The sequence below is a fragment of the Gigantopelta aegis genome, chromosome 3, assembly GCF_016097555.1.
Source record: "Gigantopelta aegis isolate Gae_Host chromosome 3, Gae_host_genome, whole genome shotgun sequence".
NCBI classification, from domain to species: domain Eukaryota; kingdom Metazoa; phylum Mollusca; class Gastropoda; order Neomphalida; family Peltospiridae; genus Gigantopelta; species Gigantopelta aegis.
The window spans coordinates 71,499,345-71,514,584 of record NC_054701.1 but is presented as its reverse complement, the minus strand read 5'-3'; the positions used below and the strand labels follow the sequence as shown (position 1 = coordinate 71,514,584).

Here is a 15,240-nt window from a genome sequence, read left to right as displayed (position 1 = left end):
AACTGGCTCCTGGGTAAAATCCTTGAGGCTGTGCTTATGAATCTAGCCTCGAATCTCTAATAAAAGTAAAGTTTGTTTTATTTAACGACGCCGCTAGAGCACATTGATTTTTTATCTTATCATCGGCTATTGGACATCAAACATATGGTCATTCTGACACTGTTTTTAGAGGAAACCTGCTGTTGCCACATAGGCTACTCTTTTACGACAAGCAGCAAGGGATCTTTTATTTGCGCTTCCCACAGGCAGGATAGCACAAACCATGGCCTTTGTTGAACCAGTTATGGATCACTGGTCGGTGCAAGTGGTTTACACCTACCCATTAAGCCTTGCAAAGCACTCACTCAGGGTTTGGAGTCGGTATCTGGATTAAAAATCCCATGCCTCGACTGGGATCCGAAACCAGTACCTACCAGCTTGTAGACCGATGGCCTGCCACGACGCCACCAAGGCCGGTCGAATCTCTAATAATGTCACACACATGTAATTTGTATAACACTACCATGATATTAAAAGTTTTGGATTCTAAAAGTTTTATAAGCAATTGGCATGGTCCCATCCACTCAACACACCAGGGAACATTTTGTTCAATATCATGCGCCTCGATTCACAATGCAAGTTTTAGAGATCGCTACACAATTTTAAAACATTAAACAGTAGTTGCTAATCAATTTTCAATTGACTAGAAATATCGCTAAACAAGATTTTGAAAACAAACTGTTCCCTGTACTTCATATTGGCCTCTTCCACCCCATCAATATAGCTATACATCCCCTCCCTCAATACACCACTGTATACTGTGAGATGTCAGTCGTCGTCTCCCTGCATGATCATCTCCATCTCAGACTTAGTCGCGTTGAAACTCCACTCCTGTTTGAGCGACAGTGTGAACATGGAGTATGTCAGATCATCCGTGACCTCGCGGTTCACTGTCACAAAGTCGGGCAGACTGACATGCTCCTGGGCCGTGTACGTCTCCAACAACATCAACCCTTTGCACCTGCACAACGGAAGTAGAAGATTTTTTATAAGCATTGTTTGTCGTTTTTGTGTGAATTTATCGAAGAACAACAGTCACAAATTGTATAAAATTAGTGTTTGACTGTTTTACATCAATAAATTCACCAAAAAAATGACAAACAATTTTTATACTTTTTATATATTTTTACACATGACTTATTTAGGGAAAAATACATATAAATCAGTTTCCAATGACCTTTCCATGACTTGTTTTACATAATGATGTCACTTTCTGAGGTTTATCGAAGGATAACATTGTTTTTTAGTGACATCGTCCAATCAGAATAGAATAAATAGTATAATGGCAGGAAGTTTGTAATTATAAAACATTAAATGTGACTCGCTCTGGCGAAATCAGTCGCATGTCGCAGTTGTCGATTTTGCGTAATGAGGCAATTAGTGAAAAAATACACTACCTGGTGAAAATTGTGATTTTGACAGAAAACAGTACCTACATGTTTAAGTTATCATTTCAAACTACCGTCGTTTAATTTAATAATGTCTAAATACTTTTTATTACGATTTGTAGTTGGAGTTATTATTCAGAGAATCGAAACAATGGTCCGAGTTAGGCTTTTCTTTGTTCATTTTCATCACTTTGAATTGCGGTAGCCGTTTGGTGAATAGCTTCATATTTAGTATCAAATTGCGCCAAAATAATTCCTCTACACCATCCTTTCAGTGACGTGTGGGTATGACTTAGCTGTAAGCCAATAGGAATCGAAAACTGACCATACACAAACTAGTTTGTTACTAGGCAGACATTTTAGCTAAGTGATCTACGCCTTTTGATTGGTCACTGACAAGGTCACTGCGGCTTTCTGGGTAATCGAAGTAAGCTTACAGTGGTTCGTCGAAGGAAAACACAAAGGAAGAAAAAAAAAGATGGCTGCGCCTACGGTTTTTGTTCGAAGAGCAATTTTTAAATGTGAATTTATGTACCATTCCAATCAGTTATTTTACTTTGTGATGATCTTAAAGTGAGTAAAAAAAAGACGCTCTTCTTGCTAGAGCTTTCAGTGAGCTGAACAATCTATATTTAAGTGGAGCCAATTTGGTTAATGAGTGGACAAATGTAATTTTCCGATTATTCCTGGGATGTGGACGGTCACGATGATGGGGACGGAATTCGAAACCAAAATTTGTTCCTGGGTGACCCAGGATGTGACTTTAGGAAAAAAAACAAGACCAAAAAAATTAAGGAAAAAAAAAGAGAGGAAAAAAATAACCGACGAAAAAACACACAACCTTCCATGAATTTTCTCTGGAATCGGAATGTTAAAACCATTTAAACGTTATAATAATAATAGTTTCACTCTGTATATTGTGTTTGACTTATTATTTTAGAAATTTACTATCTACTGGATTTTACTGCTTAATTTATAATTTGGAGCTTATATAGCTCATAAATTTGCAAAATGATTTTCACCAAATAAAAATTTTAAAAAATTACTATGTATTAAATTATTTAATTTTATCGTATTTAACCACCCTAAACCAACACAACCATTTTATTCATATAGTTTATGATTTAATTATTTAATTATTTTAAGTATATTGTTGCTATGGTGTTTTGATACCAGTGACCAAAATCCAGGACCTTATCTTCGGCGGCCATTATCTCAAAATAATGATCTCACATATCACCGAACATTTTTTGCTCAAACTCTGTCAAAAATCAATATATTTTAATAATTTTTGCACCACATTGAAGCTCAGACTCTACCGGTTAAGAATATGCATAAAAGTCAAATTCGCCAGGGTGGGTCACAAATGCAGTTTTGCAAGTCTATTGGATGCTGCAGTGATATAAAACAAAGAGAAACTAATATGTATCGATGAAAGAGATGAATGTTGAAGCCACAGCATTTCCCTTGTTTTACCCATATATCATTTAATATTCTAATTGTCAAATATAGTACATGAACTTTAATTCCATTCCTTTATTTTCATCTTCAGATCAAGTGTTTGGTACTTAAAGTTTCTAAAATTTACTACCGATATATATTAGTGTTTCTAAATCACATGGGGCCTAATTCACAAAGGTCTCTTAGGCTCTGCTAGACAACAAAGCATCCTCTTTGCAAGTCTTTTAGCATTGCATTGCGAGATCGCAAAGTTGCAAGAGTTTAGTGAATTAGGCCCCTGATCACATTAAGTACCATTTATCTTACGAGTTGTTTCAAGATGTATTTAACAAGTGAAAGTGAGTTGGATACATTTTAAAACAATGAGTTGTAAGATAAATGGTATCCAACAGATATGAAATGTAGTGTTCTATTTCTTACATATCCTCAAAAACCAGCTTTAAAATTAATTTAAACTTTTTTGTTCAACCAAAACCTATTTATGACCTTTGTGCTTTCAGTTAAGTGTGTCACAAAGTAATCAGTTTCAGGTTAACTTATATTCCAATCAATTTTCATTGGGCTTTTTTCATTGGATGATATGGTTGCAGGCCTTGACCGTAACATTTTTCAGGGCTACCAGGTTATAAAATCCAGTAGCCCTCAGTAAAAATTGGTAGCCCCATAATTTTTATAAATAAAAAAAAAAAGATAAAAAAGCTAAATCATTTACTTTTATTTAAACATGTTGTTTTAGCTGTGTTTTTAGGTGTTTAAACATCATGATGATTGCTGAGTAACTGGATGTGCAAACAAAATCTAGTAGCCTGGCAGACTACAGGGTTTAGACATCTGGTAGCCAGAGCAACAAATGGGTAGCCAAAACACTCCGGGCGTGATGAATAGGTCAACACAAAGGAGTAGCTAATCATACAACTTTAAATGAATATCACACGTGTGTTATTAGTTTGTTATCAAAATTAACGAATGATGTTTTAATCAATGGGTGTGTAAGAAGATGAATTAAAATACAGCTATTATTATGTTGGAAATTATTTACAATATTAGACATGTAATTTAGGTGGTTATTAAGGAGATTGAACTGTATTTACTATAAACTAACTTTGGTGGGTAGGGTTCTTCATAAATATCAAGCTGGAAGTATTGGTTTTTCCACAGAAAACACCGCCGTGTTTTGTAAACTGTAGCGTGTCTGTCATCTCGCTGGGCAAGTAAAATCTGTAAGAAAAGCAAAAGGTTAAAATGTTTTGTACGATATATCACTGACATGGGATTACGAAAAATTATTAGTTAAAATTATAATGTGCATGGTATAAATTGAAGATTTTTGAAAGTTCATTTTATTTAAAAGTAGTTAATCATCATTAAAATAATTCTATGACATACACTGAAGAATTAATTGTGCGTCAATTCAATGGCAAGAATCTGAAGCTGACACAAGTGCAAGTGGCACATCTGTTAACAACAATAATTATATAGTTTGTTAATACTGTACATTTTATTTTTACCATAACTATATTATTGTTAGTTATTTTGCTGCTTTGGTAAGCCAGCCCTGGTGTCGTATACTAGTGCTATGAATTCCCAAACCTCATAATCTTTCGCTGTAATTGGCATCCTCACTTCCACAGCCTGCTTGTTAATCTCTGGCCGGCGGATTGTGTGAGTGTACGTCCATCGATCTGAAACAAAGGCACTCTCTGTCAGCATTTTAAATACAACTTAGTGTTTTCCCTAGCTTGTTTTAGCATGGCGTAGCACCATGCCTCAGTAGTCTAGTACCATCTTGCCGTAATTAGCACCACGCTGCACTGAGATTAAACAAGCCTTTTTCAATAATTAATTCAAATTTTTTATTTATAAAGCACTCAGAAAATGTATTATTAATTAATAAAATATGCCCGATGTACATTTTTGTATATACTGTTATTCATTTATTAATGCAAACACATTAATTGCATTTATTTTTAATTGAATTAAAATTTGTTTGTCTTTAATGAAAACAAAAGTGCACTGAAAATGGTGAAAATGCCCCAAAAGTGTACCATGCCGTGCCAAATTTCTAGGGAAAACATTGCAAATGACTTGTCTACAGTCATTTAAAATAGCATGGTTTTAATATAATACTGGATGTGCCTAGACATTTGGGTCTACTTGCTGCCTAAAGGCCAAAGTCTTCCAACTTCGTGGAAGAACACGATATAAACAGCTAATTCAGTGATCACAAGGAGCTGACTTTATGACAGTTAGTACTACCCTGTCTATGAGATGCTGCATGTAAAAGATCCCTTGCTGCTAATCTAAAATAGTAGTCCATGAAGTGGCGACAGCGGGTTTCTCTCTCAATATCTGTGTGGTCCATAACCATATGTCTGACGCCATATAACCGTAAATAAAATGGGTTGAGTGCGTCGTTAAATAAAACATTTCCTTCCTTATGACAGTTAGTTTGTTTTGTTTAACAACACCACTAGAGCACATTGATTTATTAATCATCGGCTATTGGATGTCAAACATTAGATAATTTTGATATATAGTCTGAGAGGAACCCCACTAGATTTTTCCATTAGTAGCAAGGGATCTTTTATATGCACCATCCCAGGCAGGATAGCACATACCACAGCCTTTGATATACCAGTTGTGGAACCAGAAATAGCCCAATGGGCCCACAGACAGGAATCGATCCCAAACCAACCACACATTAAGCAAGCACTTTACCACTGGGCTACGTCCCACCCGTCTTTTATGGGTTGAACTAGTTCTGTAAAATTGTGATGTAAACATGGTTACATACCGTTCTGACCCCGACGCCTTAGCCTGGCCTGCATCTTGCGACTGGGAGTGACGAGGTAGTCATGAACCACTTCAAACGCTTGATGTCGGGGAAAGTCCTGAATAAAACACACAAAAAACCAACTTGTAACACACTTATTATAGTCAGAATGTGAATGCTTTAATAATCTTTATACAATGAATGTATACAACTCATGAACTGTTAGTTTCATATCAGGGGTGCAGAAAGTACTCACCTGCTTGCCAAATGCGAGTAAACATTCTGATGGACCAGTTAAACAATACAACTACCAGTCTGACAGGCGATCTGGTTTTGTTAATCAAGGTTTCGGGGGTGGTGGTCTGGTGGGGGCACGCTTTTTTCGCGTTTCGTTTGACATGTGATGTTGATCACATGGTCCAGCCAAGTGTTATTAATAATGTTTTTGTCAAATTTATATTTATCATTTGAAGTGTATATTATAATATTGTTAAACAATAATATTTTGATCTATGGGCTGGCAGAGTAGTAAAAATAATGGCGGACTAGAACACTTTAGTTGGTTCTGGCCCGGAGTACTAGTGAAATATTTTCAATTTCTGCACCCCTACATATTCAGTGAAAATCCTCTAAACCGGACACCCAAGGTCCGGTTTTAAGTCCAGTTTTAAGAGGTACCCAGTTTAGAGGTTCTCTTCTGCACAAATATTTAAAAAGGGACCATGAAAAATGTCTGGTTTTGAGGGATCTCCGGTTTACAGAGTCCGTTTTGAGAGGTTTTACTGTATACCATTATATAAAACACCAGAGACACTACAATCATCAAACAACACATAAAAATAAAAGCATTAAGTTTGACATGGCAGTCATTAGATACATATAAAAAGAAATTAATAATGCCAGAGCTTGAACGTAAGAATTTGTTACTTACAGCAATTTTGAAATGTTTTTGCCACAGGTACAGTGCTTACATGAGAATTTAGAGGCTGCCTATGGTAATTACAAGACAGTAATATTTGCAACAAATATCAAAACCAAAAATAAAATCCCTTCAACTAAATGGCAATAATTTTTACCCGGTGGCAAAACCTGCCATCGATAAAACCCCTGACCTAGCGCCATTAATCACAACAATAGCATTTTCCATCAGTGTATTCATTAAGTTCAAGCCCTGAATGCCAGCCAACCTATATACAGCCCAAAGCTCGAAAGTAACCCGAAGACAAAAACAGAACCAGTATGTTCATGCTGATATGTACATTGTTCATACTTGGCACAGAGATACACCACAGTATGATGTATTTAAATATATAAAAAAACAAATAAATGTAATAAATTTTATTTTAAGAAAAATTTAATTTTTCATCTTCAGGCCATACATTACGAAATTGGTATTCACCGTCCGAATAAGGAAAAGTAAATTAAGTGACTGAATATGTCATACAATCATGGGATTTGGCATCATCAATTGAGGTATTCAACACTGATATTGGTACAGTTTCAAATAAAGTTACAACAATTACTATATATAAATTATCTATGATTTGTTGGGTCATGAAATATAATAGCATCTGTTCATGAATAATAATATAACTTGTATTGTTTTTACCTTTTCACATATGCCCGTGACGAGGAATTTCCTCTTTTTGCTGTTCGCTGCAAGTCGATCTCCTGGATCAATACCCAGTCTGTTACAAACAGCCTGAAAACATGTCACAAACAGCCTGAAAACAAACACTCCGATAGAAGTAACATCTGCAGGAAATAGGATAGGAAATGTTTTATTTAATGACACACTCAACACATTTTATTTATGGTTATATGGCATCAGACATATGGTTAAGGACCACACAGATATTGAGGGAGGAAACTCGCTTTCGCCACTTTATGGGCAACAAGGGATCTTTTAAATACACCATCCCACAGACAGGATAACACATACCATGGCCTTTAATATACCAGTCATGGTGCACTGGCTAGAGCAACAAATAGCCCAATGGGTCCACCGATGGGGATCAATCCCAGACTGACCGCGCATCAAGCAAACACTTTACCACTGAGCTACATGTACGTCCCACCCCTAACATCTGCAGGAAGCAACAATCATCTAACAATATTTATTTCTGTTCATATTTGAATTGCCAAAATATAGTACTGTATTATAGAGAAGGCCTAGTAAGTTGTGTCACTTGTGCCTAATCCATTTGTTCTTCAAAAAGCAATAAAATATGTTTCAATCAATCATCTAACAAAGTAACCATTAACATTTCTCGTCATAAACGGCCTGCGTTAACAGCTGCAACTGTGTTCAGTGTTTCTGCCGGAAAGAAACTTTTGGGTATGGCACTATGGAATTGAAAGCAACCACAGTCAACAGGGGGCATGACAGGCCTCCCCCAGAAAGAAAATGGGTTAAGTTTAGAGTTAAGGTTAAAGGGACATTCCCGAGTTTGCTACATAGTAAGATGTTTCCGACTAATAAAATATTCTACGATTACACTTACATATTAAATTTATTTTCTTGTTTAGAATATCAGTGTCTGTATAGTCAATGTGTTTCTGGTCGTCTTAATATTTGTAAGAAGCCCAAACTGGATTTTGTCTTCAAATAATTTTGTATGAACGAAAAAATCTTTTGTAGGAAATAAAATGAAATTTAACCTAGTACAAATATTAGAACGATCAGAAACACTTTTAATATACAGCCACTAATATTTTATGCAGAAAAATATATTTGATATGTAACTGCAGTCGTCAAAAAGTCTCTGTTAGTCGATAACATCTTAAAAATTGCAGCAAACTCAGGAATGTCCCTTTAAGAAAATTATACAATAATAATAAGAATAACTAATTTTTTCAAAAGGTTAACTTAAAAAAACCAAAAAAACATTTAGGTATGGCACCATACCCATTTTACCCTCTGGCAGAAACCCTGTTGTTGCAATATCAGGGTTCACCCTGTCCATTTCAAATTGACCAATATTGTCTCGTGCTGTTATTTTTACCCTTGGTCGGTCAAGAGATTGAGTATACCTACTACTCCCACCAACAAAGAAGCAAGCGATGTTTTATATGAATTCTGCCACAGACAGGACAGTACATACCCTGCCTTTAGGCTACTCCTACCAAAACAGCAGCAATGAATCTTTTACAGTGAAACCGGAACAAGCTGGGGACCTAATATAAATCCGATTTAGACAGGATCCAGTGTTGACAGTCACATTTGAGAATTAAAAAAATTTGGAACCATAAAACTTGGCTGGTTTGACAGGATTCTGGTTTGTTCAAGGTCCGGTTCAGACAGTTTTTACTTTGTATACACACTTCGCCATAACACGACCATGACCTTTGATGTACCAGTCTTGGATCACTGGTTGGAACAGGGGGAAAAAAACACTGATGGGGAGGGGGGTCAGTCCTGTGACTCATCGCACCTTATGGGAGCACTCTACCACTGACCTACAGCATGCCCCAAGATTGGATGATCAGCATCAATACAATAATTCTAAAATGTTCAATTAATCAGTTTAAAACACTGTGAAGAGTCACACATCCTTGAAAAACCCGATAACATATTAACATAAAATATATATATATTTTATATAGTTAATACTTACTGAAATCATTCTCGTTAGCTTTGTTTCAAAGTCCACAGAATTGTCAATGACGTCGAAGTATGGATGACCTACCCAGGACTGAAAATAACCAAATATGTAGCATTCTTCATTGTATTGTAACAAACAGCTAAGTTTAACATTAAAGATGGGACACAGTGTCATAACAAGACAAAAACTACAATCACATTGCAAATAAGTTTATGTTCAAAGCTCAAATTAGCCAGTAGCTAATTTTTATACAAAATGGCTACACAATTTGGACTTTAGCTAATAAAATATTCCTCAAATTAAACACATTTTAATGATTTTCAAGGGAATACCGGTACTCTACATTTCTGAAAATTGGCTAAACCAAAATGTGTTCCAGTGTGAGCCCTACGTGTTGTTTAGAAAATAGCATTCTCTTCGGTGCCTTGTCATATTAATGTATAATGAACATTATCTTCTGTACTGTAATTATTGTTTTTGTTTTGATATTAAACAGTCAAAGTAGTTATAATAATACATATTTTTAAAATGTAAAAGGCCACATTTTAGACTTTAGGTATGGTGTTATAGTCACAATGAAATGGAGAGAATGGGAAGCTAACTTTCAGCATGTTTTCAGAAGGATACTTAAAACATTGAGACAAAAAACACATTATTCTCAATCAAGGTCAATATTGAAAATAAAACCATTCACTTTAATTCGGTAGATCTGTTACAATTAACGTAACTCACTATTGTGCCAACTTATTTTGTCCTTTCCCCCCCAAAAAAAATAATTCATAAATGATAAGCATATAATACTAAAATGGAGGGTTGGATAAAATTAAACCAAATTCTGTTGCATAATTGAGAATAAAAATCAACCAATTTCATCTAAACAAAAACGACACTTTCTTCTGTTGTGTTCTTAAATTCACCGACTGCACTAATCCACAAATTACACAAAAATTAAATCATTATTAAAAAAAGTGATTTAAACAATATTTTTTAAGGGGTGCCTGTCAAAATGGTGTGTGCGATTTTGAGGACAGTCCGGGAGTCCAAGGCTCACAAAAGTCATATAGGACACTCTAGCTTGGTACAAATTACACTGATTCTTCGAAATGACAGTGTCAACAAATATTTTAAAATCCTGGGAAACCAGTCTTGAACCGTGATCTTCTCCATGGTTTCATGCAAAACATTTAGTGTGTCTTCTGTTTACTGGAGACGCACGGCAAGGCATGCTCGGCTGGTGGCGGTCTCTAAAGATTTGCAAACAGGGAGTCCTTATGACACTTAAATTTTTAAAACCAAAATCGCACAATGAAATGACCTGTCTATCAATTTGAGCCTGTCAAAAATTAAACTGATTTCACTATATCATACACACTAGTAATAAAGACACAAAGTGTATACTGAAGGGACTGAACCTATTATATATACTGCTAATAAAAAAGTTTGTTTTGTTTCATGACACGATTAGGAAACAGTGATTTAAACATTTCGTAATTTGACAGTTTTAGAAATGAAGGAAGGAAATGTTTTATTTATGGTTATATGGCGTCGGACATATGGTTAAGGACCACACAGATATTGAGGAGGAAACCCGATGTCACCACTTCATGGGCTACTCTTTTCGATTAGCAGCAAGGGATCTTTTATATGCACCATCCCACAGACCGGATAGCACATACCCTTTGATATACCAGTCGTGGTGCACTAGCTGGAATGAGAAATAGTGGCTCCATACTACAGTGAAACCTCTCAAAACCGGACCCTCTGTAAACCGGAATTCCCTCAAAACCGGATGTTTTTCATGGTCCCTTTTTAAATATCTGTTCAGAAAAGAACCTCTTAAAACAGGACTTTTTTTAACTTGGTCCCTAGGGTGTCCGGTTTAGAGGGGTTTCACTGTAGTAATAAAGACAGTAACAATGTGTTGAACCTATCATATATACTATAACAAAGTGTCTACTGAAGGGAGTTGAACTCGCATACATTGGCCGTTATGGTGTCGAGTTCGCGTGCCACGTCCAGCCCCTCGTGTCTCGTCTTGTGTCCGGCCACAGAGTAGAACGCCTCAGCACCCTTGGCCGCCGACACCATGTGGATGATCTGGTTGTAGCGGTTGTCGCGCATGTCCACTTCGTGCCAGTTGTTCTTCTTCTTCATCTCCTCCCAGTCCTCCGGGGACAGATCTAGTAAAGATGTTTGTTTTGTTTAATGATACCACTAGAGCACAATGAGTTATTAATCATCGGCTACTTGATGTCCTCCGGGGGCAGATCTGGTAAAGATGTTTGTTTTGTTTAATGATACCACTAGAGCACATTTAGTTAATAATCATCGGCTATTGGATGTTCTCCGGGGACAGATGTGGTAAAGATGTTTGTTTTGTTTAATGACACCACTAGAGCACATTGAGTTATTAATTATCGGCTATTGGATGTCCTCCGGGGACAGATCTGGTAAAGATGTTTGTTTTTGTTTAATGACACCACTAGAGCACATTGAGTTATTAATCATCGGCTATTGGATGTCAAACATTTGGCAATTTTGACATATTGTCTTAGAAAGAAAACCTGCTATATTCTTTTCATTAGTAGCAAGGGATCGTTTATATGTACCATCCCACAGACAGGATAGCACATACCATGGCCTTTGATATACTAGTCATGGTGCACTGGCTGGAGTGAGAAATAATCCAATGGGCCTACCGACAGGGATCGATCCTGTACAGGTGAGCACTGTACCACCGAGCTATGTCCTGTCCCAAATCTGGTAAAGACAGTTAGTTGTTAATAATCAGTACCATACAAACAATTCGGCAGAATTATAAGTCTCGCCTACCCTAAACCTTTTCGGTGCACTGTGATGAACATCCATAGGAGCAACTATAAATCAAGTTTCACTGACCTATAGGACTTATAGTTTTTGAGAAACTGATCTAGACGCAAAACTTTAACATTAAACTTTCCCAAAATATGTCATAGCACAGAGAAAGTATATTTTTGCAACATCTCTTATGACAGTTAACAGGCACTTTTTTATTACATGCATTCCAATTTTGTTTTACTGTAATTGCATTTGTTAACATTTACGGTTTCGGTTTTAAGCCGAAAAATCATCAATTATATTGATCTGATTATTTGCTGCTTCTTATTTTTAGTATTCTAAAATATATTTCACCTGCTATATCTTTTATCGTCGTTTGGTTTAGGTCTTCAAAACATGAACTTTAGTCATAAGTTCATTGAAATCTATATAAACATGTAACCCACATAATTAATTCACAAGATGTATATGATCACATATAATTAAAGAGTCAACTCTCAAAATTAGTATACAATACATATAAGTAACACAATTAATTCAAAATCTATATAAATATATTTAATTTATATATTCAATTTAAAACATGTCTTTATGTTAACTGCATATTGTGTAAATTAACATAATGAATTCAAAATCTTTGTAAACGCATGTAATTATTGTTTACTTCTACTCATACTAATGATTATTTGTGAATTTATCTTACATGCTGCACCATCCATCAATCCCCGGTCACAGATCATCAAAACATTCTGTTTACAGGTGAATGATTTGGCAAGGTCAAAATAGGAGTTTTCAATCTGCATCATCGTCTTTATGATATTTTCCTGAAATAAAAAAACTACAAAAAGTGGAACAAGTTAGAAGTTTCATCTCAAAATACACTGTCAAGATACTTTTTCAACTATTCAAAGCCTATTGTTCAACTATTAAACATTTATCTTTCAACTATTAAGTCTAGTTTTTAACTATTCATTTAAGGATTGTCTGTTATTTCTTCTACATTCATCAGAGTATGAAAAACAAAAAAAATCAGCCACAAAAGCATTCACATATAAGTTTGCAATTGATTTTGTTTGTTCATACTCCTCAGATGAACATATAAGAAATAACAGACAATCCTTATAATTAAATTTAAAACATATTTACTAATAATAATGCTAAAAGTTTGTATTTTATTTTGAATAATTTTTTGGTTCTAAAACAATAATGCTCAATAAGACCAAATGCCAATAAAAAGTGATGTCATCAGATACGACGCTCCCTGACAACATAATTTTTACATTCATCAAGTTATGAATAAACTAGTGGTGTTACTGTTGGACTAATGAGATGATGCTATTTAAGAATTGATCACAATGATTTTTGATTGCACACTGTATGAAACTGTGTAGAAGGTGATACAAAAGTGTGCACATCGTTTTTTCGGTTCATACTTCCATGAACCAAAAAATAATTCCAGTCAAATCTTATAATTAAATTTGTATGCATAATTTAATACTAAATTTCTCAATTTGTTTTGTTTAGTTTTAAATATGCCTGTAGTATTGTTTGTGTAAACTTCATTAATACTTATGTTACGTAAGAATGCAAACGTTCATTCACTATCATTTAAATCAGGTGATTTAAGCGATGCCATTACCAATAGTTTTGGCTGTGTTAATTCTGACAACTTGTTAAGTTATGTTCGAAGGAGTTGTTAAGTTATGTTCGAAGGAGTTGTTAAGTTATGTTTGAAGGATTTATGCGATTTGTATTTAGTTTATATTTCATGAATGTGAATGAAGGGAATGTGTCAAACATTTACAAGTAAGCTTCAGGCGTGAACGTTCCTACATTTCTTTGGCCACCGACAAAGACTCATTACATTAGCGATGACTTTTTTTTATCAATGCACGTCTACTCTGCTATAGCATTTTCCAGTAATTTATTGTATAAAATAGGGCACTATTACTTGGTATTTGTGTCACAATTCTATTGCGTTTTTTATCTTTCACATGTTTTCTTCAAAATATCTAAATGTGGTTGTCAGAATAATCCGGCTAGTTACAGAAAAGTAGTGCGATCGGGGGAGGTGGGTAGGCATGGCTTAAATTTTTTCCATTCATCAAGATTTCAACATAGAATATTTTATGAATTCCTTAAAATTAACATGGATTAGAAGAGCAATAAATGGACATGATTCGTTATGGTATCATCTCCTTAGATGTCACCTCCCAAACAAAAATATTTTATTTACTAATATAGGAGATAATTACCATAAACTGTGTGAGAAAAAAAGTACAAATATGTTCTGGAAACAGGTATTCAATATACTAGCATTATTCAAAAAGAAAGAAAGAAAGAAATGTTTTATTTAACGATGCACACAACACATTTTATTTACGGTTATATGACGTCAGACATATGGTTAATGACCACACAGATATTGAGAGAGGAAACCCGCTGTCGCCACTTCATGGGCTACTCTTTTCGATTAGCAGCAAGGGATCTTTTATATGCACCATCCCACAGACAGGGTGGTACATACCACGGCCTTTGACATACCAGTCGTGGTGCACTGGCTGGAATGAGAAATAGCACAATGGGCCCACCGACGGGGATCGATCCCAGACCGACCGCGCGCTTTACCACTGGGCTACGTCCCGCCCTATTCAAAAAGAAAGTGGAACTTAACGAAAATGATGTAAGTTCCGAACCACTGTTGTTCAACTCCCTAATTAAAATTGGTAACAAAACTGTTTATTACCAGAATTGGAATATAATAGGTATAACAAACGTACATGATATGATATATATGATGGATTTCGTGAATTTTATAGCTTTCATCCACCATTTACTTCATTTGAAGGGCTAAAGGCTGCAATGTTACATACATGGCCATTTTTATCCACCAAACCACTTTCAGCTGACTTTCTATTTTGGGCAAAGTATATAAATACCATAATACAAAACAAATAGGGGTCAAAACATGTATATATAACACCTATATAAAGTCTTTTTATCCACCAAAAAATATATCTAAATGGGAAAGAGAATTAAATTTTGAACAAGAATACAATTGGTGGAAAAGTATCAACAGCAATGTGTTCAGTATATCTAAGGATACCAAATTAAGATGGTTCCAATATAGAATAATCCAAAGAATTCTCCCTACAAA

General features: G+C 35.3%; 1 protein-coding gene across 1 annotated transcript in view; it reads right to left on the bottom strand.

Moving 5' to 3' along the window:
• Window positions 1-345: 345 nt before the first annotated feature.
• LOC121368824 (TRPL translocation defect protein 14-like) overlaps window positions 346-15,240 on the bottom strand; it is a 29,921-nt gene continuing 15,026 nt past the window's right edge. The window contains exons 5-12 of the mRNA XM_041493569.1: window positions 12,787-12,921; window positions 11,247-11,446; window positions 9,279-9,356; window positions 7,271-7,363; window positions 5,683-5,779; window positions 4,479-4,570; window positions 3,991-4,106; window positions 346-1,000 (exon numbers count right to left, since the gene is read on the bottom strand). Coding sequence (XP_041349503.1) covers window positions 808-1,000; window positions 3,991-4,106; window positions 4,479-4,570; window positions 5,683-5,779; window positions 7,271-7,363; window positions 9,279-9,356; window positions 11,247-11,446; window positions 12,787-12,921 — 1,004 coding nt within the window. The 3' untranslated portion in view covers window positions 346-807. The remainder of the gene's footprint in view (window positions 1,001-3,990; window positions 4,107-4,478; window positions 4,571-5,682; window positions 5,780-7,270; window positions 7,364-9,278; window positions 9,357-11,246; window positions 11,447-12,786; window positions 12,922-15,240) is intronic.